Here is a 27,825-nt window from a genome sequence, read left to right as displayed (position 1 = left end):
TATATATATATATATATATATATATATATATATATATATATATATATAATAATATATATAAATATATATAGTAATATAATATATATTACTGTGCTTATTATGTATTAAACCTCCATTTTACATTAAATTTCAGAACTGGTTTAATAGAGCAAGTATCATGTCACAAATGATTTGTAAACCTTAATGAGTGTGTCCTGGTTAACAAAAACGTTTAAGAATACAGTTGAGTATTACAGAAAAGTGTATTAATAAGACATAAACTGTCACATTTTGTGTATATGTGAGATTACCTTGGAATTATTTAGATACAGGTTTGAATAAAAACAATTATAAAACAAACACCAATGAGTACTTATAAAGCAAATAGTAATCCATAAAAGCTCATTCATAAACAAACCTACACCTCTATGCATCTATAGTATCTGATATATAGGTTTTTTTTCTCCCCTCCATTCTGTCACCTGATGGACTTTGGGCTCTTGCCGCTGTCACCTCTGGCTTGCTTAGTTGGGGACATCTATTCAACAATATTATTGATCTGGCACTACTATGTTAAAACTGAACTGAGCTGAATGATGACTACTGTATAGATAAACAAATCATTTAATTAACTTGACGTAAATCACAAAAACTCAACCTCAACCGCTACACACATGAATTCTGGTTGGTTTGGAGCAACATATTAAATATTTGGATCGATTTCTACAAAAATAAAAAAGTTCCCCTTCACTCATGCTCATGTATAAATCAGTAGGATGTTGCCCGTTTCTCTAACAGGAATCATATATGTTTCAATCATTGTCTATTTCTCTGTCACCCCAGGCCATGTCTATATAGCATTGCAGTTCCTCTCTTGTTTTTTGTATTTCCTTCTGGACATTGCAGAGCTCATTATGTGTTCTCCTCATCTCTGCAATGGATTTGAGTACACTGGATATGACCTTTTCTGGATCATCTACTTTCCCCTGATTCATCTGGTGAATGTCTACAGAATCCACCACTATGAAGGCGACGTCAACTATGACTAACAGTCCACTTAACACGCCTGAGATTGCTTCTGCTGCAACTCGACCTACTCTTGCAGTCTGAGTAGCAATTCTGCTGACATTTGCCAACAGGCCTAAATTCATGAGTTGTGTGGCACACAAGTTATTTCTTCTGTCTAAATTGCATGATATGTGTACATTGTCAAAATCTGAGTAGCTGAAAAAAACACTGAACTTTGCGATTTTTCTCAATAGCTTTCTCAGTGTATTCAGGGCTGTGAGAATTGGTTCACTTACAGATTTATACTTCTGCTGAATTTTTTCAATGCTCTCTCTGAATGATTTTTGCTGTACAGTATTAGCAATGGTGGATGCAGCACCTGTTACTCCACCTGCAACACCAACTCCCACACCAACACCAGTAACAATCAGAGATACCCCAAGAGTGAACGGTGCCAAAATTAAACCAACTAATGCAGTGATTCCTCCAGCTGCTCCGATCACTGAACCTGACAGACTTCCCACTGTGGTGCTGTAATGTGCAGACTCCATCGAATCTGTTATGCTTCCCCACTCGCTAACTAATACCTCAATGTCTTTATAGTGCATGTTGTAGGCCTCATCAAAGGCGATGACAGACTTCATGAAACTCTCTAGAAGTACGTCTGGAATTCTCTTTTTTCTCTTCACTGCATCACTCAGGAAAGGCTTTGCAAGAATCTCTTCAGCTGAAGGTCTGTTTTTAGGCTCACAGCTGAGCATTTGTCTGATTAATTCCCTCAGTTCCTCTGAGTATCTCTCTGAGATGGGAGGGGGGTTTCCTGCCATGCTGACAGCATGAAGTATGTGACGCTGCCTGTTATTTGCCTGCGGAGGAAAAAAATAAACTAATAAAAATTACAATAAGAATCTGGATAGCATCAGCAGGGGTTGACGGGAAGCTGGAAAAACTTGTAAACAGTTTTGATGAAAACTCAGAATAACACAAAACGATTGTAGCAATGATGAGATCTGGCAAAGAAAACAATGACATCATGCATGTGTGTTACATTTTCAGTCTCTAGGCATGCAGTGTTTCTTTAAGGACCCGCAGCCACCCTGGTTTCATCAGCTTAAAATTTTTTTTTTATCTATTTTATAATTTACAGTGCAAAATTACAACTGCAAAAAATAATGTTATGAGATTAATGTTTTAAATAAAATGTTGAATAGGCCTATACAAAATAAGAAATGTTTAAACATATACTTTTAAATACACTAAACCACCAGTAGGTGGCGGTAAGTCACTTAATTTAAACTGACTGTTTCAAAGCGCTGTGTTTCTTGGAGAATGTGAAATAGCTTACGTCTGCGCTCATCTTCATTTAGAACAATTTTCGTTGCTGAAACTGAACAAAACAGTCAATATTGTATCTAAAAGGTAAGTAACTTTACTACTTGTTTGTTGAACTTAAATCAGTGTAATGTGCACTTGTGAAAAAACTCAGCAAAATAGCTCCCTTGTCATGGTATATTATTTAATTACAGGACCATATTATAAATACACTAAACATGTTGAATTTTTACCTCAGTATGTTTCTGATGAGAATATCTTTACGTTTGCCGTTACGCATATTTGATTTCTCCATGAAAGTTTCTCACAAACAGTCAGGCAGCGCGACAATGATACCAGAAATCGCCTCAGGTTACGTATGTAACCATGGTTCCCTGAGAGGGAACGAGACGCTGCGTCGAAACGCTGTGAGAACGCTTCTGCGTGATTGAGTCTTGAAGCACTTGTGGAACCAGTCCAATGGACTGACGGAACGTCATAGGCGGGTGACGTCATAGACCGAAAACTATAAAGCACCCGTGATCACAAACAGAAACTAGCTTCTGAAAAAGCCTGAAGTAAGGCTGCCACATACACCTTCAATGTGGATAGAATTAGTGGTGCAACGGATCACAAAACTCACGGATCTTCGCACTACGGATCATGAGTCACGGATCGGATCATTTTTCGGATCAGAATAAAACGGGGAGGAGACCATTTTCATTTGCTTTCCATTTATTACATGAAAACTTTTGGTGTTAACATAACCAATATGGTTTATAGGTTAACAAGGAACTTTTGGTGTTAACAAAAATAAAATAAATAAATAACCATCTGAATAAATCAAATTTGACTAAAAACAACCTGAGACGTGAAAATGGGCCTGAGCTTCTTTTTTTTTTAAAGAGGATGTCAACATTCTCAGGGAGCGAGTAGACCTCTCACACTTGTCAGCATTGCAATTCTCTTTGTAGGCCTATACACTATTTTATAGATATCATGTTTAAACGTACTACACTTAAACAACGTTTTACTGAATTCATTACTTTGTATTTATATAGCCTAATACCTACTTTAGATGTATATATTACGTTGCTCATGCAAATTGCAAAACAGACAATAGACTATGTTAAAATAACAAACATTTTAAATTAATTTACGCTTTTCTTTCGTTTTTAAATCTTTTTACAAGAAATCCTGCAGGTCATAAAGAACTTTTTTTTTCCACCTCCAAGAAAGGACAGGTGCTCTCCATTATTTCTCCTTGTTTACTTAAAGGCCGTTTTCCTTGCTTTACTTGAGGCAAAAAGCCATGTGTTGACTTTGAAACAGAGTAGACTTTACTTTATATGCATCTGTGGTGGAATTACTAGATTTTTGCATCGATACATGTTTGTTTTAATGCGGATGCGCTGTCACTTTAATTCAGCGCCAGCACATCAAAAAATATACTCTGTGCGGAAAGGATCGCAGCACAGCTGTATGGCTACGCGCTCCTGGAACGCACTGACGGACCAAAGCCGCGTGCAGTGAAAGCTGTAACCGTTAACAAGGGTACGGAAAAAATACGCACCGCATACGCACTGCAAACGGAGTATGTGTGAAACGGGCGTCAGCAGGTGCCATGCTCGATGTATGCAAGGCAAGGCAAGGCAAGTTTATTTGTATAGCACATTTCATACACAGTGGCAATTCAAAGTGCTTTACACAGAAATGAAGTTAAAATAGTTATAAGTGAATAAAATAAAAATATAAATAGTATAATAGGAATTAAAAGGAAATTAAAAGGAAATAAAAATAAAGATGAAATCCCCTATCTGGGGTGGAAGAAAATGGAGAGTCAGGTTTACTTTAAAAATATTTGTCAGGTAACTGTGCGTTTAGACAGTACCCTTACAGACAAATCTTCTTGGCCTAACTTGAGGGCGTTCTCTATAGATGTTTTACCCGTCAGAGCAGATCTAAACGGGTCTTCCCCGCACCGGAGGGAGTACTCAAAAAATATTTATCAGGTAACTGTGCATTTAAACATTACCCTTACAGACAAATCTTCCTGGACAGGAACACCAGGGCTATCTCTACTTTGTTCGACCGTCAGAGCGGATCTACACGGTCCTTCCTCTTACCACCAAGGCTATACAGATCTATCCGTCAGAGCAGATCTAAACGGATCGTCCTCGCGCGGAGGGATTTCGACTCATGCGCCACTTTCATACGGCTTTCTCGTGCCACAGTGCCTACATATACTGTTACAGTTTTGTTCACCACCCTTCTTCCGTCATCATTATATTTTACGGGGAAGCCAAAATGCTCCCATACACGCGATTTGAATGATGCGGGAGGCTTTTCAAGTTCTTCTACTTCTCCACTAGCCACTGTTGACTGATTAACATACCCTGTTCACATGAACACATGTTTTTCTCTGAAACTCAGCATCGAGTTTAATGGAACGAGATCACTTAAAAAGCAATATCGGCAGAAAAACTGTCTTTTAGTCTGCGATCGCTAAACAATTCAGATTAATCCATAAATAAAATAAAAAAATTCACAATAAATCCGCGGGTCACGTGCGTGCCGAACCGTGGGTCGTGATCCGTACGGATCACGGATCAACTGCGATCCATTACACCCCTAGATAGAATACAGTTTCCTTGTGGACGGAGCTCTGGAGTGATATATGGTCTCAACAGCCTCGGCTGAGAGACCTGAACTTATGAGCTGGGCCCCCTCGGAGGCCAGGCCCAGTTTCACCCTCCTGGCAGGGGTGATGATCAAACCTCTCACTTGAGAGTGAAGGTCCCTACTGAAAGGTATCTCCAGCGGAGAGCCATCCAGAAGAGAAACTAGGTCTGAGCCCTACTCGGGCCAGCCAGTATGGGGCTATTGATAACAGATGAGCCCCGTCTCGGCGAACTCTCTCCAGAACTCTCTCCAGAACTCCCAGAAGCAGAGCAATCGGGTAAAGGTGTACAGGGGTGGCCTGTATCATAGTGTCCAGTCCTGGAGGAGCTGGATAACCACAAGCGCTCCGCCAGCTCGGTGTGGAGTCTTAATTTCCCCGGGCCTCAGCAGGATGTCTGATTCCTGGAATTACATGTATGCAACCATCAAAGTGTCATTGTTAACTTGAACAAGCACATGGCGGCCCCTGAGGTATGGCCAGAAGTGGTTCAGAACCCAAAACACCACCATCAATTTTGGGCGATTATATGCCATAAGAACTGATGGTCCTGCCAAGGAACCTGAGTTGAGCGACCACTCATGATCGCTCCCCCAGCCCGCAAAGGAAAACTCTGTCGTTAGCGTAACGCGACGAACATGAGTCCCCAATACCGGCCTTCGGGACATAAACCAAGGATCTTTCCACATAACTAAAGCACAAAGGCATCGCCGCGTGACTTCAATCATGCGGAGCAGGTATCCCCTCAGGGAAAACCCCTTGGTTATGAGCCACCACTGTCATGGTCTCATGCTCAGCAGGCCAAAAGGTATCTCCGTTGGACGCAGCTGCCATGAAACCTAACAGATTCTGAAACTGTTTGACAGAGAGTGGCCGGCCTAGCTTTGCTGAGAGAATCGTTGCAATGCGTACAAGTGACAAATGAGCCCACATCACTACCAACTCCCATATCATGCCCAGATAAGTGTTTCTCTGTACTGGAGAAAGCACACTTATCTTTGCGTTGAGCCTCAACCCCAACTTTTCCATATGGGCAAGCACAACATCTCAATGTTGAACTGCTTTCTACTCTGCTCCCTAAGCAAAAGATCAATCAATTGTTGACATAAATGAGTATGTGGGTGCTCTGTAGCCCCCGCAGCACTACTATAACCTCCATACTCCATGGGGTGACAAAACTAGACCGAATGGAAGTACCCGATATTGGTGTGCTTCTCCCCCAAAAGCGAGCCTCAGAGACCTCCTGCGTTATAGATAATTATTTGCCATAAAGAAGAAATTAAGTAGCTGTAAAACCCTGACTCCCTGCAGGGAAGAGGTCCCTTTTTATAGCCTTCTTTTGCAGAAGAGTCTCTACTTCTTGTGCCAAACCAGAGCCTGCATCTGCAGGACAGACCAAAATATAAATATCAAATTTTCTTGTTTTCACTAGACATGTGCCGGTAAACGGTAATACGATATACCGCAATAATGAACATGCACAATATTGTTATCGTGGGCACTTCAAAATTCCGTGAATAACTATTTATTACGAATTATTCCGATTTTTAGAATTAATTTTAAGAATACTTTACCCATCAACCGTTTAAAATGAACAACAAGTCAAAGAGGAACGCGCACTGATGTAAATAGACTGCGCATGAACCAAGCACATGGCGGAACGAGTGCGCTGAAGTGCACATTCACTCTTTGACAGCAGAGGGCGCTGACGGAACAGCAGAAATGCAGCCATTTCCCCACTCATCACATAACCTAATACTTAAGGCTATTCATTTTCAAACTTGAACATTTTATATTTTAATCTGGACTAAATTACATGCCCTAGATATTGTTTGAATATGTTCTGACTGTTGTTTAATCACACACTTTACAATAAGGCTCCATTATTTAACATTAGTTCATTCATTAACAAAATGACAATGAAAAATACTTCTAAAGCATGTATTAATCTTATTTAAATGTGCATTTCAGCATTTAATAACACATTATTAAAATAAAAAGTTGTAACTATTATTTAATGGACCTGAACTAACACTAACAGTTGCTTTTTTTAACTGACGTTATCAAAGAAGAATAACTTCTGTAAAAATTTAGCTATTCGCTCTTTGTTGATGTAATGCATTAACTGGTGAGACTTTATTGTAAAGTGTTACCTATTGTTCTTTATAATTCTTTTGCACTTTAATTTGTTTTAAATATTTGTTTACTTTATAATTTTTTGTGTATTTCTTTATTGTATTTAAATGTTTGGTTCTTTTGTTATAAGTTATTAAACCTGTTATAGTATGACAACACTTTTTTTGCAACTTATTTCAATATCGTGATAATACCGTATACCGTGATAAAAGCTTCAGCAATTAATCGCAACATGAAAATTTGATACCGGCACATGCCTAGTTTTTACCAACAAATCTCTATTGGTACCAGTCCCTCAAGACTGACCTCTGACATACTGCGAACAGCAAGCACAGTGCCCTGAAGTGGTAAACCGGCAGGGAACAACTGTCCTGACTGCTCTAGGACCCTCCTCGGAGGGGGCGCACATCCCAGGACCACTACGTTTCCGGGTGGAACCTGAGATATGTGCTCGTCAGGGACCACTGTGTCCCGAAACACACGAGGTGGCAGGGTTGACAGAATGGTCCCCCTGAGGGCACCGAAGGGAGACGGGCACCGTATAATGAGGTGAACACCGCCTTCCTATGGAGGGGACCCTCAGAGACATGACATTGATATCGTCAGAAATATTAAAGATACCAGTCTCTCGAGACTGGCCTTTGGTGCACCATGAGCAGCAAGCACAGTGCCCTGAAGCGGCGAACCGGCAGGGAACAGCAGGCTTGACTGCTCTAGGACCCTCCTCGGAGGGGGCGTGCATCCCAGGACCACTACGTTTCCGGGTGGAACCTGAGGTATGTGCTCGTCAGGGACCACTGCTCCCCGAAACACACAAGGTGACGGGGTTGGCAGAACGGTCCCCTTGAGGGCACCAAAGGGAGACGGGCACCGTATAATGAGGTGAACACTGCCTTCCCACAGAGTTTCCCTCAGAAACCTGACGTTGATGCCGTCAGAACCAAAAACACCAAGCACACTGCCCTGAAGAGGCAAACCGGCAGGGAACAGCTGGCTTGACTGCTCTAGGACCCTCCTCAGAGGGGGCGTGCATCCCAGGACTACTACGTTTCCGGGTGGACCCTGAGATATGTGCTCGTCCCGGACCACTGCGCCCCGAAACACACGAGGTGGCAGGGTTGGCAGAAAGGTCCCCTTGAGGGCACCGAAGGGAGACGGGCACCGTATAGTGCTGTGAACACCGCCTTCCTACGGAGGGTTTCCCTCAGAAACCTGACATTGATGACGTTTTACTTTGACAAAGGCCTCTTTATGACAATAACTGTCTTTTCAAAACCGCTTTGCCTTAAGAGAACTTCACTCTGCTTCCACATTTTGGAATTAGAAAGGGCACAAAGCACTCAGCGCGTGCTCTTACCATAACCATGGATTTTTAGAATTATGTATATATTTTTCATATATAAAAAATTCTCAAACCACAAAGAAATATGATTTAATTTGTCAAAATGAAATACATTCAAAACCACTCAGCTTTTCACAGGCTGAATATTCATATTGGCATGGAAAATGCAAAAGGAGTCAAACATAGGAACAGAGAGAAAGGGCTTCTCTTTTTCTCTTTCTTCTTTCCCCCATTTATAAATGCACTGTGGCAACATAATCTACGTGTTGCCTCGGCAAACACGAGATCTATTGATTCCTTTTTTTTTCAGACCGTAATCTACGTGTTGCCTCGGCAAATATGAGATTCGACCATTACATTCTCAGCAGACCATGATCTATGCGCTGCCTCGGCAAACCGCAAGATCAAAAAGCCACTATATTACAGACTGTATAATCTACGTGTTGCCTCGGCAAACACAAGCTCTGTCCATTATATTCTTAGCAGACCGTGATCTATGCACTGCCTCTGCAAAACGCAAGATCAAAAGATACTATTGCAGACTGTAATCAATGTGTTGCCTCGGCAAACACGAGCTCCGTCCATTACATTCTTAGCAGACTGCATCTACACGCTGCCTCAGCAAAACATGAGATGCAGTGCTATATTGCAGACTGTAATCTAGGGCTGTAATCTCCCAATCGATTAGTCGATTATTAGTCGATACGTTCTAGCTCGACCAAAATTCTGATTGGTCAATTTTTTTGCCGCGTTCATTTAATTAGTTTTGCCGAGTTCATTTCATCAGTTTTGCCGCACTGCGTTCATTTCATCAGGTGGAAAGCACTAATTGATAATTGGGGTGTTTTCAGAGCACCCCTGTTTCACAGGTAACAGTCTGCCTTCAGAACACCCCCATTGTTTTCACTTCTTTTGGATTAGCCCAACCCACTGGCGAAGAGAAGTCTCTCGCTGGTCCATTGTTTTTCATTCCCGCTGGCTCAAACGCACGCCCATAGCGGTAAACTTGAGGAACGCCCATCAACATACACGAGGGGAAGAGTCACAACACCGCGCTAAGTGGATCTGTACTGTCAGTTTTGCCGCGTTCATTTCATCAGTTTTGCCGCGCCGCGTTCTTTTCATCAGGTGGAAAGCACTAATTTCTAATGGGGGTGTTTTCAGAGCACCCCTGTTTCACAGGTAACAGACTGTCTTCAGAACACCCCCTTGTTTCCATTTCTTTTGGATTAGCCCAACCCACTGGAGAAGAGAGACAGTTTGAAGAAGGCTAGTTTTCCTGAATATTATTTATTTAATTGTGAGAGCGTTTTTTCTGCTCTTGATCTGGGTTGTTTAATAAATATAATTTTTTTATTAAGTGGACGTACCTTTTGTGTTTAAGAGTAAAAGCTTTAAGTTAATAGTCTATTCGCTGAGCTGCACAGAGCGGCTGAAATGATAGTGTCTGTCAGTTATTATAATACATATGACAAAAACAATTGTCTAAATTATGTTGCATATTCCTCAAAAGTTCTTGTGATGATATCTAGTTGACAACATATAGTACTATATTTTCGGAAATCATAGGCTATGATATTGTGCAGGTGCACGCGATGCAACGCTTGTCAGAGCCGTCAGACTCGTGTCTCAGACTCATTTCAGTGCAAAATAATCAGCTCAAAAACGATTTAATATACTGCAAATAGCCTACTAGTTTTTTATGTTTATTTATAATTCATTTAGGCAGACAACAAGGCTACCAAGTACTGCGCACAGTGCGCAGCTAATTCATTTAACGTTTTTTTTCCTAACGTCATTTTAGTCGATTTTTAGTCGAAAATTTCAGGACTTCAGTCGACCAAGATTTTCTTTGGTTGATTACAGCCCTACTGTAATCTACATGTTGCCTCGGCAAACACGAGATCCAAGCCGTTATATTCTCTTCTGTACGTGCTGTTCTTACACATTTGAGAAATTTATCAATGAATGTCTGCACACTCCTTTTTTATGAAAGCTGACGCACATACATATGCTTATGCACGGTCTCTGCGCTTCACTCTGGGCGGAAGGAACCGCAAGCGTTGCTCCAACCCTGAGATGAAACACTGAACCCGCCAGGTGAAGGCAGAGAAAGGGCGATGCCCGTCTCTAACCCCTCTGCCAGACCCATTGCGATCCCCACGACTGAAGCCGCAGCTCTGCCTTGGCAGAAGCGACCTGAGCCGCGGGGAACGCGAGCCGAAGCGCCCTCCTCGGAGAGCGCCCGGCGGTTTAAACAAACAGTCAACACACATAGAATATGCATCCCCACCCGTAATGAAACAAGGGCAGGGATGAACACATCCAGTGAATTGCTGTCACATTCATTTTACTTTTATGTTTTTCTTTTTACAAGAACAAAGGTGGAAAACTCCTTCCTAACTTTTTCTAAAGACAGACAAAAACACCAGTTTTTACCAAGCCTGCAGCGCTCCTGTCAGAAACTGAAGCTTCCGCGCCTCGATCGCCCCCCGGTGGCCGGTCCCAGTATAGCTCCTAAACCCCACCCCTCCATGTATTTAGAATGGATGCCAGACACACTAAACAATTCAATTACACTTCAAATAATTGTTTCCTAAAGATGGTTTCTGTCATTTTAGGCAGTTTTTATTACGATGATTTCATTTCAAGTGTTCGTTTTTTAAATAAGTTTAGTTTTAGTGAGTTATGTGATGCTATAAAAAACGGGGGGTGTGACGTCATGATTGACAGCTGAGATTGACGGCTTCTCTGAGTGAAGTTGTAACTGAGGCACTAACAGACTTTTTTCGGGATTTTTGGGAGGAGATTGGAGCTTTAGCTTTCATTTCTACATTTCCATAACTGTTTATTTCACACCAACATAATGAATTATTCTGCATCTGCAAGAGTGTGGGCGGGCTTTTGATAATCGCGCCTCTACTTCCTGTTCTCTACTGCGCAACTCCGGTCCCGAGATCGCTACTGCGCAGACTCTGTCCCAAGATGTCAGTGCCGTGAGCGGGCCTACGAAAGCTTCAACTATGGTCATTGGAAGTCAATGAAGTCGTCCATATTTTTTTACGGTCTATGGTTTTTACAGACAAGATTCACACAGAGCGCTTCTGAAGGTAAAGAAGCTAGTATCTGTTTGTGTTCATGAGTGCTTTATAGTTTCCGGTCTATGACGTCACCCGCCAATGACGTTCCGTCTGTCCATTGGACTGATTCCACAAGTGCTTCAAGACGCAATCACGCAGAAGCGTTCTCACGGCGTTTCGACGCAGCGCGAGTTCCCTTGAAAGGGAACTGCAGTTTTTCCAATGAGAACAGTCACTGTGTCTGTCAGACTGGAGAAATTTTCACGGTAATGTGGCCAAAAATATTTAAGACCCATCGAATCTGAATTTAAGACATTTTAAGACTTTTTAAGGACCCCGAGAACTGAATTCTACTGTCAGGATACTGTGCGCGCGCTCCGAGCACAACACAGAGAAGCATAGTAGCCTCTTCGGTTGCACGCCTAAATGGCCAAATAAAAAGTCGAGTATTCACATATACGCAGTAGATGTAAGCACTGTGTGTTCACTCTCTCTCGCACGCACACAGACACACACACACAGAGAGGATTTATGCTCATCAGTTGGTAACTCAACCTCACAGTGAAAGCCCTGCACAAGTAATTCCACATTGCAACTTGTTGTTTGCTGCATATTTGTTTGTTTTTAGTTGTCTATGAAATAATAATTACTACTGTTGAAATCTTATTGCAGAAAAAAAAAACATTTTTTTTTATTAATAATAATAATATATTATTTTTTTGTGCAAATGCATTAACCAAAAATGAAAAAATGGCTCTTTGGTCAAAAAAGGTTCCCGACCCCTGCGATAGAGGCATCGTTTTTAGGCCCCCCATAACACTGTTGTCATGTAAATGCCAAACGTTTTTAGTTGTAGTGTAAACAGCCCCTTAGTGGAAGCAGACAAAGACGCTGGTGAAGAGAATCACATGGGATCACATGACAAAAACAACCAATGAGAACAAGACACATGAAAAAGGAACCAATCAGAATATGATACATAACTAAACCAACCAATTGGAACATAACACATGAGACTATAGAAGCACATGAAATGATGGGAAGGGAGTCACATGACAAGACCAGGAAATGAAACATGACTATGAAATTACAAAATAAAAAGTCATGAAAACATAAATGTAAAACAAAACCCGAAACCAACCGTGGCACAGTAATACTGTGCTTTTTGGAATGAAAATATAAATAAATACTCACCCACACGTCAAGCATGCAAAGATCATGGAGCAACCATCCCAATGACCATATGTCACTAAAACAGCCGATGCATGACAATGAAAATCAAGAAGTATGTGTACTGTACAGAATTTATACATTTTAGACAACTAAAATAATCAATCAATAAGACATTATCAAGAAAATTGAAACTTTGATTGCCATTTTAGCCAGCATTTCATAATGCTGAACATAAGAATATTTTACATGCATTCAGTTGTCCAAAAGCATACCTCTTGGAATTATATCTCTTCTGGTAAACTTCTGGGCTGACATAGAGCTTTGCACCCACAACTGAATTAGCATATTCATCAGCTCTGCAAGGAAAAACAATGTAAACTCAAACCTATAAAAGTCCAGGACTTTAGGTTTTGGCAAAGAATTTTCATTTTGATCCATCACTAGGTCCCATTATGTTTTTTGTTTTTTTACCTTTCCAATGCTTTTGAGCATCCAAAATCTCCTAGATTGATGTAACCATCTTCAGTCAGAAAGACATTCTACAATGGCAATAGCGATCACATAAGTCTCACTGCTTTGACATTGTGATATGATTTATTGAGCTTTATCAGTGCATACCTGAGGTTTAATATCTCTATGAAGAATTTTCTTCACATGGAGATACTGCAGAGCCAGACAAATCTGAACCAGCCAGTCAAGGATCTGCACACATGGACAAATCCCAATGTCAGTGAGTGTGTGTGTGTGTGTGTGTGTGTGTGTGTGTGTGTGTGTGTGTGTGTGTGTGTGTGTGTGTGTGTGTGTGTGTGTGTGTGTGTGTGTGTGTGTGTGTGTGTGTGTGTGTGTGTGTGTGTGTGTGTGTGTGTATGTACTGTCCTCACAAGTAAAATGTTAAGGGGACATTCTTCAGGTGCCCATGAGGAAACAAGCTTATAAATAATATAGAGCAATGTATTTTTGAAAATGTAAAAATGTAGAAAGTTTTGTGTGATAGGTATGGTTCATGTGGGGGTGGCAGAATATACCGTTTGCACAGTATAAAAACCATTACGCCTATGTAGAGTCCCCATAATGATATGAATACCATTGTGTTTGTGTGTGTGTGTGTGTGTGTGTGTGTGCGTGCGTGCGTGCGTGCGTGCGTGCGTGCGTGCGTGTGTGTGTGTGTGTGTGAGAGAGTGTGTGTAATGTCCCCACAAGGATTGTATTTTATAGGTCATAGCATACTAAAGAATGTTTTTAAATCAAAAATTTAAAAAAGTTTTATGTGAGGGTTGTTTAAATGATAGAGAATAGAATATACAGTATGTACTGTATGTATCCCTGCATAAGAAACTCACCTGTTTTTCTTCAACAAAATGTTCTATCTGTGTTTCCATGATTTTTGAAAGGTCACCTCCTTCACAATACTCCATCACAATATATATGCGTCCCGCTTCTTTATCTGAATAAATTAACATCCAGTCAGAGAATAATTTAACATTATAATATTTTCATTTTCCGACAGCTATACTGAAGTTTTTGTTTAGATAAATGCGTTATCCTTCTTCATTCTCTATGATGGTTAGTAGTTCTTTTTCATTTTTAATAAATGCAACAAAACACTACCATGTTTAATTAGAAATAAAGGAACATTAGTGTACAAAGAAAAAAACCTTCAAATGAATCCACATAAGTAACAATATATCCAAAGTTCAGACTTTTCAGGATCTCAACTTCCTTTTTGACAGTATCCAGCTCCTCGCTCTAAAATGAAGAAAGTAAAAAGGACTTCCATTTAAAAGCGACACTCTTATTGGAAAGAAAAAGATGATTTCTATGATCAAATACTCAAGTAATATTTAGTAAATACTTACATCTCTGGAATTCATCTGTTTGACCACATAAGGATCTCCATCTGTGTCATTCACCAGAAATGCTATTCCTGAAGCCCCTCTTCCGAGTTCTTCCTTTATGGTGTATCCATGATCTTTTAGCACTTCTATAATCAAGATTTACAATAATTTCCACAAAATACTGTACACACTAGAGATAAGAGGAACAAAGCTTTCTTTGCAATTTCTTCGCAAAATTATTATTATTATTTAAACACCACAAGACACCTGCTGGTCAAAACTTTTACAAAATGACTTCAAATGTTTTCTTGAATGTGTAATCTAATAAATGCAATGCACAGTACATCAAATATTATTACGTATATTTTTCTGTACACTAATTGATTTCTTTTATTTGTGGGGTTTGATTTGTGTGTTTATTGGGGGCATAGTTTAATAGGCAAATAAGAGACAATTAACTATTCGTTCACTCTGTCATTCCAAAATCTGTTTGTCCCATGGCACTTTTTCATTTTCTGCAACATCTGCATTGGTTTCTATGGCAATTAAATTGTGTTACGCCAAACAACAACAACAAGACTCTTGTAGCCACCACACTGGATAATGGGCCCTATCTTGCACCCAGCGCAATTGACTTTGTACACCGACGCATGTGTCATTCCTATTTTGCACCCGCGCAAAGCGCGCTTTTCCCTCCACAGAAGCACGTCGCTAAACTAGTGAATGCACTTGCGCTCCCTGGGCGGTTCAGCGCAAAAAAGGAGGCGTGTTCCGGCGCAAACAATCCCTGGTGCTATTTTGCTGTTCCATTAAACAATTGCGCCACTGACCAGAAAAAAACTAGTCTAAAGTCAGTGGCGCGTTGCGCGTTGTTCATTATGCTATTTTAAGGGCGCATGCTTGACCATAATGTATAGCGTGCACAACGCGCATACACTTTGCTCATGTAATCTACACAGATGCAACAGTTATTTTTGCAAATCATAAATTGTTACACTAAAAAAATATTAACACATGAGATGACGGAAATCATTGTGGTGTGCCACGAAGATGTGAAAAAATAGGCATAAATCTAGCTTACAAATGATTCAGGCTAATTGTAATAATTAAGGATAAGACCTGTTTGCCCAATAGTGGCAAGACATATAGCCTATGTATATAAGGACATCTGACAAATTGGTTTGTCCGTCAAGAACCAGGAAAAAAAATCGACTGAAAAACTGAAAAAACTGAAAGACTGAAAAAAAAAAGACTGTGAAATCACCTTTACCATAATGTACAACATTACAACTTCACTTCTCTGTCTTTCACTGCTCTTACAAGCACATCAGTCTCCTCGGCTGTGAACCGCTCCTGGCGTGCGCCTGGTAAATACGCCATAATAATAGCAATCCATGGAACTTGTGCACCTGCTTTTAAAGGGAATGTTGGATGACGCTCGGATTGGTTTATTCACGTTACGCCCAAACCACACCTATGAATAATGAAGCTACTTCAGAGCCATTTATCCCGCCGGGAAAATAGCAACAGCGCCGAGACCCGCCCACAAAGTTACTTGCGGTTCGCGCTTTGACACTTGCGTTTCAGATCGTTAAAATAGGGCCCTATATGTCTAATGAGGCAAAAACATACAAGTAGGTTGACATATATAAATATATTGAAATTTTCAACTTAATAGATGCATTATTTCAGCCCGCCCATGTCTGCAGTCCACTACCTTAGCCATCAGGTTGTAGTTTCTAAAGGAGATTTGATGATTTATGCTAACATAAAATGAATGTTGCTCGAATTCAGTGTGAAATTTATACTCACTGATCACACAAGGAGAAACGTGATCTGAGGCACTGCTGTCCGCACTGGCATCTGAGAGTCTGCGATACTGATCCATCTGTAGAGGGGGAAAAAACTAAATCTTAATGAAGTATTGTTTAATTGCCAAACACAAAGGACCGAACAGGTGTTTTTGTCCTCCTTAACATCTTCAAAGTGCATAAGACAGATCAGGGAAGGTTGTACCATTCAGGTTAACCAATAAGAAATCAACTACAGGTGTGAAATATTATTACAAACACACACAAAGCTGAACAATGTGGCCTTTATATGAACGCTCATTTTCACTCACTGTCCGGTCTTGTTTGCACATAGGTCTGCTTATGCTCACCTCAAGGACTCTCCAGCGATACTTACCTGCATTCTCTGTGTTTCTCCAAGTCTCCAGTGTTCTCCTCCTGTCTCCTAGTCTCTGTGTCTCCTTCGTCTCCACTCCACTTAAGCTTTCTGTTCCTGTCAGTTTGCTGTCTATTGTTTGTGTATTGTGCACACTGTTGGGTTTGATCCTGTTTTGCTTAAGTAAATATCTTTATTTGAACCTCTGCATCCTTGTCTCCATACTTTGTGGGAAGTACCGTGACAGTGGCATGAAGAACCTCTGTCACTTACATCTCTTATGAAACCCACTAGAAAGTAATTCTAGGAGTAAAGGTTAAGGACATCGAGTCCACAGGTTTCCTTAAAAAAAAAAGTTAGGAATTCTGCATGGTGGCGGCGCATCTGCTTCGAAACACGCGGTGGTGTGTATAGTGCTTGGAGTCAAACATTGTTATACTCATGTGGCCGGCTACACACTGGCTGTTGTCATGGCGTTTTCTATGCATTTACACACCAGAAGTGTGTCTGACGCGGCGCTGCTGCTGCTAGGTGAGGTACAGGGAGCGCTAAACTTCATGTTAAACATAAATATATAGCCTACTGATACAGCAAAGACCAGGGGTGCGTCTCTATCAGCTCCCTATTTCAGTAGTCAGGGCACTGATCAGGGCATAATGGGCTGACTCCCTGATCAGTGCCCTGACTACTGAAATAGGGAGCTGATTGAGACGCACCCAATGTCGGCAGTATTGAGAATCGAGAATATATATTTTTTCTTAATTACAATTATATCTGCATGTGGCGAGGGGGGCGTGGTTTAGCAAAATCTGTGACGGGAGAGAGAGTCAGAGGACGAGCGGCACGTAAGTGGATCAAGCACAAATGATGAACACCTGTCTCTTGTTGCAGTAATTGCCGTGGAGAGAGTACATAGAGCAGGAGGAAACGAGAGAGAAGGAGAGAGAGCTGGAGACGGAGTGACACACTGGGACTCGGCTGGCCACAGAGCAGAGAGGAACTGCTGGAAAGAAAACCGACGATTGATACTGAGAATTTATGAGTGACTTTTGTTTGTGCGATGTGCACAGTGTTGTAACCTGAGCGAATTGAGTTATTAAAACCCAGTTACGAGTCCCAGTAAGCCGACCCCTTTGTCTTCTTCCTTACCATCCCACGAACATCACTACACTGGTGCCGAAACCCGGGAAGGAAGAAGACCAGAGCCGCCACCATGCAAGTCCCGTCCACGTCAGGTACGCCATTTGCGGAGATAATCCAGTCACTCGCGGGCCTGCACCAGGAACACCACCAGACGATGCTGGAGGTTAGAGAGGAGCAGGAGCGGCGGTTCCAGGCGCTCCTCCTGACCCAGCAGCAGGACCGCGAGCTGATCCGGAGCTGGATAGACCGGGAGGTTCCGGCCGGGGGAACACCATCGACCCCGGCCCAGGCCACCCACATGCAGCTCAGCAAGATGGGACCGCAGGACGATCCGGAGGCTTTCCTGGACCTCTTCGAACGGTCCGCTAAAACGTGTGGGTGGCAGCGGTTGGACTGGCCAGTTCGCCTCATCCCGCTGCTGTCAGGGGAGGCACAGATCGCCGCCCAGCAACTGCCAGTCCAGAACCTCCTGGTATATGACGACCTTCGACGGGCCATCCTCCAACGGGTCGGTCTTTCGCCCGAACAACATCGTCAGCGGTTCCGATCGCTGACCTTGGGGGAGAGCGGCCGGCCCTTCGTGATGGCCCAGCAGCTCCGGGATGCTTGCCGCAGATGGCTGATGGCTGACCAGGGCGACGTCGACCAGATTGTAGATCGAGTGGTGCTGGAGCAGTTCATTGCGCGGCTGCCCAGGGAAACCGCGCGGTGGGTCCAGTGCCACCGGCCGGCGTCGCTGACGAAGGCCATCGAACTGGCGGAGGACCAGCTGGTGGCGTGCCCGGGGGTCAGCGAATCCCTTCCGGCGGCTTCACTCTCTCTCCCCACCCCTTCTGTTTCTTCCCCGTCTCTTTACAGGCCGGTTCCGGCTCCCAGGACGAGGGGGGGCTTCCAGAACCGGGGTGCAGCTCGGGGAAGGGCTGAAGGTTTCCTGGAGCGGTTCTTGGGCGCACGAGCGCCACCCAGGGGCGTGGAGCCGACGGAGCGGCACTTGTCTGCGGGTCCCGTTTCCTCCCTCTCTCCACGCCAATTCATTGATCCGCTTGCTGCCACCGGGGCGCCACAGGCTGCCCTCGATCGAGACAGGCTGTACCAGATACCAGTGAGTATCCAGGGGGGTACCTATCCGGCTTTGGTGGATTCAGGATGTAACCAAACCTCCATCCATCAAAGCCTGATACAGCCGTTGGCATTGAATAGGAGCCGCATGGTTAAGGTACGGTGTGTGCACGGGGATGTGGTGAATTATCCGCTGATGACTGCCGTCGTTCAATTTCGGGGACAAAAGCATAGAGTGGAGGTGGCGGTTAGCCCGCACATCCGACATCCGCTGATTTTGGGAACTAATTGGCCGGCTTTTAGAGAATTATTAGTGGTTTTATGTGCGGATGTTTCTTGGGGGGAAACAAGGCGGGGAGAGAGAGCGGTTGTGCAGGTGGGAGAGACTGAACCAGGACCCCCGGGGGTTGTTTCAGAGGGACCGAGCGTTGTGGAGAGGCTAAACCTCACCGAACTTGATGACTTCCCTCTGGAACAATCCCAGGATGAGACCCTAAAAAATGCGTTTGCTCAGGTCCGAGCGATTGACGGTCAGTGCATCCACCCTGACCAACCGGTCTCTTATCCTTATTTTGCCATAATAAAAGACAGGTTGTATCGAGTGGTCCAAGACACTCAGACAAAACAGGATACAACTCAGTTGTTAGTTCCAAAGAGCCGTCGGGAAATGCTTTTCCAGGCGGCTCACTCTAATCCGATGGCAGGGCATTTAGGGCAAGCAGCGACACTGAATCGTTTAATGGTCCGGTTCTTTTGGCCGGGCATTCACGAGAATGTGCGCAGGTGGTGCGTGTCGTGTCGTGAATGTCAGATGGTAAATCCACCGGCCGTACCAAAAGTGCCATTGCGCCCCCTTCCATTGATGCAGGTCCCCTTCGAGAGAATTGGTATGGACCTCATCGGACCATTAGAACGATCTGCACGAGGGCATCGTTTTGCATTAGTCCTGGTGGATTATGCAACACGATATCCCGAAGCAATTGCCCTCCGCAGCATTTCGGCTAAAAGTGTTGCGGACGCGTTGTTTCGCTTAATCTCCCGAGTGGGGATCCCGAAAGAGATCCTCACTGATCAGGGCACGGCGTTTATGTCACGTACATTACGCGAACTTTAGGATTTATTGGGCATTAAATCGATTAGCACCAGCGTCTATCACCCACAAACGGACGGCTTGGTGGAACGATTTAATCGCACGTTGAAGACAATGATTAGGAAGTTCGTACAGGAAGACGCCAAAAATTGGGATAGATGGTTGGATCCCCTGTTATTTGCCGTGCACGAGGTCCCGCAAGCCTCCACAGGGTTTTCCCCGTTCGAGCTCCTCTATGGACGTCAGCCCCGTGGGGTGTTAGACGTTCTCAGAGAAGCTTGGGAGGACGGACCTTCGCCGGCGAAGAACGAAATTCAGTATGTCATGGACCTGAGAACAAAACTCCACACATTGGGGCGGCTATCTATGGAGAATTTGTTACAGGCTCAGGACAAACAAAGCCGGCTTTATGACAGGGGAACTAAACTCCGAGAATTTGCACCGGGAGATAAAGTGCTTATATTACTCCCAACTTCCAGCTCAAAATTACTCGCCAAGTGGCAAGGGCCGTTTGTGGTCACACGGCGAGTGGGGGATCTCGATTATGAGGTCATTCGGTCGCATAGGAGCGGAGCGCATCAGATATACCACCTTAACTTCCTAAAAAAATGGAGTGAGGTGGAGTCAGTGATGCTAGCAACGGCGGTGAGTGGAGAGGATGATCTCGGGCCAGAGGCGAGCACAAAGAGCACATCTATCGCTCTGGCCCCGGGGGGAGATCATCTCTCGCCCTTGCAGCTCACTGACATAGCCCAGTTGCAGAAAAGTTTTTCTGATGTGTTCTCGCCTCTACCCGGCCGAACCGACCTCATTCAGCACCACATTGAGACGGAGCCGGGCATGACAGTTCGCAGCCGGCCCTATCGTTTGCCAGAACACAAAAAAAAGGTGGTTCAGGACGAATTAGAGGCAATGCTAGACCTGGGAGTAATAGAAGAGTCATACAGTGACTGGGCCAGCCCGATAGTTTTGGTACCTAAAACGGACGGCTCGGTCCGGTTCTGTGTGGACTATCGCAAGGTGAACGCTGTGTCGAAGTTCGACGCATATCCAATGCCAAGGGTTGACGAGTTGCTCGATCGGCTAGGTTCCGCTCGATTTTATTCGACACTGGATTTGACGAAGGGATATTGGCAGATCCCCTTAACGCCTCTATCTAAAGAAAAAACAGCCTTCACGACGCCGTTTGGGTTACACCAATTTGTTACGCTTCCGTTCGGGTTGTTCGGGGCTCCGGCCACGTTTCAGCGCCTCATGGATAAAATTCTCCAGCCGCACACTGCAAATGCCGCTGCCTACTTGGATGATATTATCATCTATAGTAACGATTGGCAGCGGCATATGGAGCACATGCGCGCGGTCCTGAGGTCGCTGAGGGTGGCCGGGCTGACGGCCAACCCGAAGAAGTGTGCGATTGGGCGCGTGGAGGTGAGGTATCTGGGTTTCCACTTGGGTCATGGGCAGGTGCGTCCACAAATTGACAAGACCGCTGCAGTTGCGACCTGCCCGAGACCCAAGACCAAAAAGGAGGTGAGGCAGTTCTTGGGGCTGGCAGGATACTATAGGAGATTTGTTCCTAATTATTCGGACCTCACCAGCCCGCTGACTGACCTCACTAAAAAGGAAGCGCCAGACCCGGTCCAGTGGTCAGAGCTGTGCCAGCAGGCTTTTACCTAGGTGAAGGCTGCTCTATGTGGCGGGCCGCTCTTACAGTCACCTGATTTTTCTCTCCCTTTTGTGTTACAGACGGACGCGTCAGACAGGGGGCTGGGGGCAGTCCTAACCCAGGAGAGGGAGGGTGAGGAGCGGCCGGTGCTGTACATCAGTCGCAAGCTCTCAAAGAGAGAGACGATGAGTCGGGCGGTGGGGGTATGTGGCGAGGGGGGCGTGGTTTAGCAAAGTCTGTGACGGGAGAGAGAGTCAGAGGACGAGCGGCACGTAAGTGGATCAAGCACAAATGATGAACACCTGTCTCTTGTTGCAGTAATTGCCGTGGAGAGAGTACATAGCGCAGGAGGAAACGAGAGAGAAGGAGAGAGAGCTGGAGACGGAGTGACACACTGGGACTCGGCTGGCCACAGAGCAGAGAGGAACTGCTGGAAAGAAAACCGACGATTGATACTGAGAATTTATGAGTGACTTTTGTTTGTGCAATGTGCACAGTGTTGTAACCTGAGCGAATTGAGTTATTAAAACCCAGTTACGAGTCCCAGTAAGCCGACCCCTTTGTCTTCTTCCTTACCATCCTACGAACATCACTACACTGCATTTATGTCAAAACCTAGAGACTTTCAAACATCAAAATGTCATTTATTAATATGTACAAACAGCTTTTCCTATTCTATTTTGCCTGGAAACGTTTCCAACACGCTTGCATGCCGTGAAAAATATGAGTCGATTCTATTTCTAGCATGCACTGTCGGCGCGGCTCGTGTCATTGACAGTAAAAGACGAGTGTGTAGCTTGCCTAAAGGATAATATTAAATGAATAAACATCCACACGCAATGCTTCTTTGCCGTCGTGTTTACATTGATGAATACAAAGTATGTACATTAACACAAATTAATACAGTCTCACACTTTTTCGAAAAAAAGTTTGAAATTATGTGCTGGTAATGTAAATATTTTATTCATGCCATGTATGTACATTCAAGTTCACTCAAATGCATACTCATAACGTCATATGCATCCTCACACTATCGGTGAATCGGCACGAAATAAACCCATAATACAGAATTAATGAATAAAGGATAAACACAATTACACTATAGTGTCTGTGGTTCAGCCACCGGCAGGAGATGTGACGGTCACAGATCCGTCAGAGATGCAGCTCGGAGAAAACGTGAACTGTGCACCGTGACGTGAGTCTTGTTTTTTAAACATTTGCTAATTACCAAATCAGTCGTGATGTGAAACCGCTAACATTATATCACATAACGTTTAGTGTGTACGGATATTAACGAGTGTGACTTTTCCTGATGGTCAAAGCTTATTAGTTTCTGTTATTGGTAAGTATCAATACTAGATGACAGCTATTGCCTGATACATGATAATAATCAGTACAGTATTGTAATCTGAGCACAGTGTTCATATCGTTAGCTAGCGTATATATACCTAACGTTATTAGTTATAAGCAAACACTGGTCTCTCTCCGAGACACCTGCCGCTGTTCTCCACTGTTTCTCCTCACACAACAACTCAATATGTCTCCTCTGATCGTTGTTCTGTCTAATCCTGGTCTGTCCCTAATTGTGTGTCACAATTGTATGGCTGTGGTCTGCCATATGAGTATTAATAAACATTTATAATGTCTTCAGCGTCCGACCTGTCATTGCGATTAATTGTTTTCATATAGCTGAAATTCACTGCACTCCCTCTCGTTACGTCACGTCCAGTTTTGGCATTTTTAGATGCGAAAGTAAAATTTTCTCACAAAAACGACTCCAAAAGCATTATTTTTCTATACATTGACTCACTGGAGTCTCTAACCTGCAATATGCCCTTTAATGTGAACAAGGACTATGCAGTGTTATACATGTTTGATATAATTTGAAATGTCTCTGTGAGACTGGTACAAAGGTCTCATCCTCACAGAAGTAAAACAAAAGGTAACAAAGGTTTTAAGGGTTTAGAGCTATTTTGCCTGTTATGAGGGGTGTGTCTTCGGCCAAATGTTCTCTACCTCCTGTCGTCAATACAGGTCTATAGGACTTGATTAATGGTCATTTCCATTGTAAACTCATGTTTACATTTGAAAGAGTTTTCTGTCTTTGGTCTGATATTTAAGGATATGTTACAGAAGGTTTAGGTGTGATTCTGTAACCAGATCAGGCCGTATGTAATTTTCAGATGTCAGGTATGCATCTTATATTCTTTACTTCAGAGCATTTGATGTTATGTATTGATTATGTAATTGGCATGATACATTTACCTGACTAATAATAAATTGTTACATTTGATTTAATTCTGACTTTGAAATTATTGACTTTAGTAGATTACGCTGTATCCATTGTTACCGCAAAGCTGTGTCAGGTTAGTGACGGACTATAGCCCAGTTTTGAGTGGGCCATTGAGGCCCTCTTTATAGCTCCGCCTAACACTTGGCATGACGTAAAGTGTACTTAGACTGTGAAGGCTAAAAAGGGAACTTCCGTTTAGGACAACAATAATGTTGATCGGCCAACCTAAATAGGGTGAGCCTTACCTCTGTTTAATGTAAAGTTACTCTAGCTAAGTGTACGTGGGAAACCATGGCATGACCACCACCAAAACTACAATTAGAGAAAGTATTGGTCGGCTTATATCTGAAGTAGTGGTCATGACCTCTGACTAGAGATAATGTTGATTCATTCAAGTGTACACAGATCTATGGGGACTAAATAAAATAATTTTAGAGGGAGTGAGCATGGCAGCAACCCTCTAAATAGTATAGTCAATTACTTCTGTCTACATGACCAAGACTGGCGGGTTTGTGATCGTGGGCCTGCATAACGGCCATTGTGAGGACCCTGTGCGACCTTGAGAACCGAATGAACGAGTTCAATAAGAGTAAAGAGTTAAATAAAAAAATCGGATGTCAAGATAAATGGTCAATAATGAATTGGATTCTAACCTAAATTTGAGGTCTTGATAAAATGGAGTCAGATAAAGATACATTGGATTTCAATTACTTTGCCCAGCTGAAAAGACAGAACATGCAAGAGACCTTCACCCACTAATTGAAAGCCTTCATTGGGACGATTGGGCGGACCTCACAGTCTCTAAGTCAGAGCTGAAGTGTTTATAGCGTGTAAAGCTCACTATATTGGTTCAAAGAAAATGTGTGCACACCTAATACTTTAAGAGAACTCAAATTAACTGGATGATGACATCACTGTTTTATGTAGAGCTGCTTTATAGCTGAAATGACTGATGAGTTTTACACAGTTATTGAAATGAATCAACACTGAGCTGATTTCAGCTGAATAATGACTGTTTACTATTGTACTTTTAGAGCTGCTTTACAGCAGAATTGAATTCTGTTTGCATCATTGGATTGTTATTTTCCTGTTTTTCCAGTGAAGGTGACTTGACTTGAATGCAACCATACTAAAAGTTTGATTGCTAAATACATCTGTAAAATGTGGTATTAAGATATATTTTCCTTATTTTTTATTGGTTTCTGAGTTCTAAGACCCTCACTTGAGCTGAGAGATTTCAGTAAGAGAATACGTTAATTCATCCTATTAAAACATTGAACTGGAAAAATAAACTGTGGGAGGACACTAAAGACTGAATTTGCTCTGGTTTCATCATGATTATTGAAATCATGAGATGACATCTGCTGCAAACAGCCAATTACACAAAACATGGAGAGCAAATAATATCTATATTAATGCAAGTGTATCAACTGAATTTAATTAATAAGTTAAATATGTTAACTAAAATCATAAAATAAAACATTACAATTTTGTAGTTTTAAAATCTTTAAATATTGTAAATGTAAAAATGTAGTTGAGGGAATGTAGTTGTAAATTAAAAGTTGAATATAAAAGTATAACTGCTTATGTGTAGTGTGCTAATTATTTATCACATAATAAAAAAATATGAAATACACTCAACAACACTGAACAAAATTATAAACGCAACACTTTAGTTTTTGCCCCCATTTTCATGAGCTGAACTCAAAGATCGAAGACTTTTTCTTTGCACATAAAAGGCCAAATTTTCTCGAATATTGTTCACAAATCTGTCTAAATCTGTGTTAGTGAGCACTTCTCCTTTGCCGGGATAATCCATCCACCTCACAGGTGTGGGATATCAAGATGCTGATTAGACAGCATGATTATTGCACAGGTGAGCCTTAAACCAGGTGCACACTGTGCGATTTTGGCCACGATTTAGCCGCCTGAGACAAATTTTGCAAATCCTAAAAGATTCCTCTGAAGTCTAAAATCTGAAGTCTTTGATCGTTAGTTTGACATGTTCACTGGCAGACGATTAATGTCCGCTGTGATCAAATTTGACCTCAAATTCTGGCAGTGTCAGAAGATTTGCCGCACAATCCTGCAGTGTGACTTCTCCTACGACGACCGTCAAATTATCTTTGATTTTCAAGACAAACTGACCAAAATGAGCGCTAGAGATTTCTTTGTAACCACCATTTCAACCCCGCGTGTAATGCAGCTCGCGGTCACCGAACGATTGATGATATAAAACTCCGGACGAGTTTTCTTGCGTGCGTCCGTTTTACCGTGCCTTGACTATCGTACAGTCTGACATTTATGACAACTGAGACCTTACAGTGTGACATGGCTTACAGCGGAGATCATGCTCTTACAGTCTGACAAGGAACAACCATGAAGGACTATTATAAATCGCACAGTGTGCACCCGGTATAAGGCTGGCCACAATAAAACGCCACCCATAGTACAGTATATTATGCAGATCTTTTCAGAGTTGTGAAAAGTAACCCAGAAGTGCCATCATTTGTTTATAATCAGTAACCTCATCTAATATACTCTTCACTACTAACCAGGAGAGAAAACATGATGGCAGATAACAGAGACAACTTGTAAGGAATCGTATATATGCCGTTTCTTGGAAAGGACCCAACCAACCTGTGGCTAGAACACTGGAGGAAATGTATAACAAGTGTTGACCTCGATATGAATGTTGAAAAAACATAATTAAAACCTGTACTGATTCAAATTTTACAGAAATGTATAAAATACATTATGTAATAAACATTATCTATTCATTAATTGTGCCTGACGCCTCAAGTATACCTTGCAGTAAATTCTTAATTCACTTTGACTGTGTATATATACCAAATTCACACTCACACACACACACACACACACACACACACACACACACACACACACACACACACACACACACACACACACACACACACACACACACACACACACACACACACACACACACACACACACACACACACACACACACGTTTGGTTTTCATGTTTTATGGGGACTTTCCATTGGCGTAATGGTTTTTATACTGTATAAACCGTATTTTCTATCCCCCTACACTGCCCCTGCCCCTAAACCTACCCATCACACACACACACACACACACACACACACACACACACACACACACACACACACACACACACACACACACACACACACACACACACACACACACACACACACACACACACACACACACACACAAACTGCCCCTGCCCCTAAACCTACCCATCACAGGAGACATTCTGCATTTTTACATTTTCAAAAAACATCACTTAGTCTGATTTATAGGATGTTTTCCTCATGGGGACCAAAAAATGTCCCCACAAGGACGAGGATTTCGGATATTGCCATCTTTGTGGGGAGACACACACACACACACACACACACACACACACACACACACACACACACACACACACACACACACACACACACACACACTGACTATATTAGTGAGGGTATCTCATAGACTTCCATTGTTTTTATATCAGGTTAATGTCCTCACTCGACCCTGAAATATAACCCTTACAGAAAGCTGTGCTAAACACTAAATGTAAATAGAAACATAATTTGGAATATAAGGACAGTGTTCAACTGGTTTCACTACATTAGTGAGGTAATATTTGAATAGTGAGGATATTTTGGACCTCACAAGTATAATCATACCTGAACACACACATCTAAAGTCAAGACATTTATATAACATTATGAAAGTTATGAGTCAAGTTATGACTTACCAATAAATCTGAACTTGTAAGCTTTGGTTTACAGCAATCTTAAATGGTGTCTTATCAGGCAAAGAATTCAAACTAATGGTTTCGATTTTTACTCTTGACTGT

General features: G+C 42.6%; 1 protein-coding gene across 1 annotated transcript; it reads right to left on the bottom strand.

Moving 5' to 3' along the window:
- Nucleotides 1-120: 120 nt before the first annotated feature.
- LOC307122429 (uncharacterized protein) lies at nt 121-27,825 on the bottom strand. The gene is made up of 10 exons (XM_079846414.1): nt 27,724-27,825; nt 16,357-16,432; nt 14,566-14,690; nt 14,365-14,455; nt 14,050-14,153; nt 13,328-13,411; nt 13,181-13,248; nt 12,982-13,065; nt 12,731-12,785; nt 121-1,853 (listed from the first exon to the last, which is right to left on the bottom strand). The coding sequence occupies exons 2-10, from the start codon at nt 16,430-16,432 to the stop codon at nt 792-794; spliced, it is 1,749 nt and encodes a 582-aa protein (XP_079702540.1). The 5' UTR covers nt 27,724-27,825; the 3' UTR covers nt 121-791.

Source organism: Gobio gobio (assembly GCF_949357685.1).
Source record: "Gobio gobio genome assembly, contig: scaffold_126, whole genome shotgun sequence".
NCBI classification, from domain to species: domain Eukaryota; kingdom Metazoa; phylum Chordata; class Actinopteri; order Cypriniformes; family Gobionidae; genus Gobio; species Gobio gobio.
This window is presented reverse-complemented; position numbering and strand designations above follow the sequence as displayed.

Excerpts from the sequence above, each read along its gene's own strand:
- LOC307122429 (XM_079846414.1), bottom strand. The coding sequence starts at position 16,432 with ATGGATCAGTATCGCAGACTCTCAGATGCCAGTGCGGACAGCAGTGCC. Across the intron at positions 14,154-14,364 it reads TTATGTGGATTCATTTGAAG|ATAAAGAAGCGGGACGCATA; the intron begins GTTTTTTTCTTT and ends TAATTTATTCAG. Across the intron at positions 12,786-12,981 it reads AAGAGATATAATTCCAAGAG|TGACATATGGTCATTGGGAT; the intron begins GTATGCTTTTGG and ends CGGCTGTTTTAG.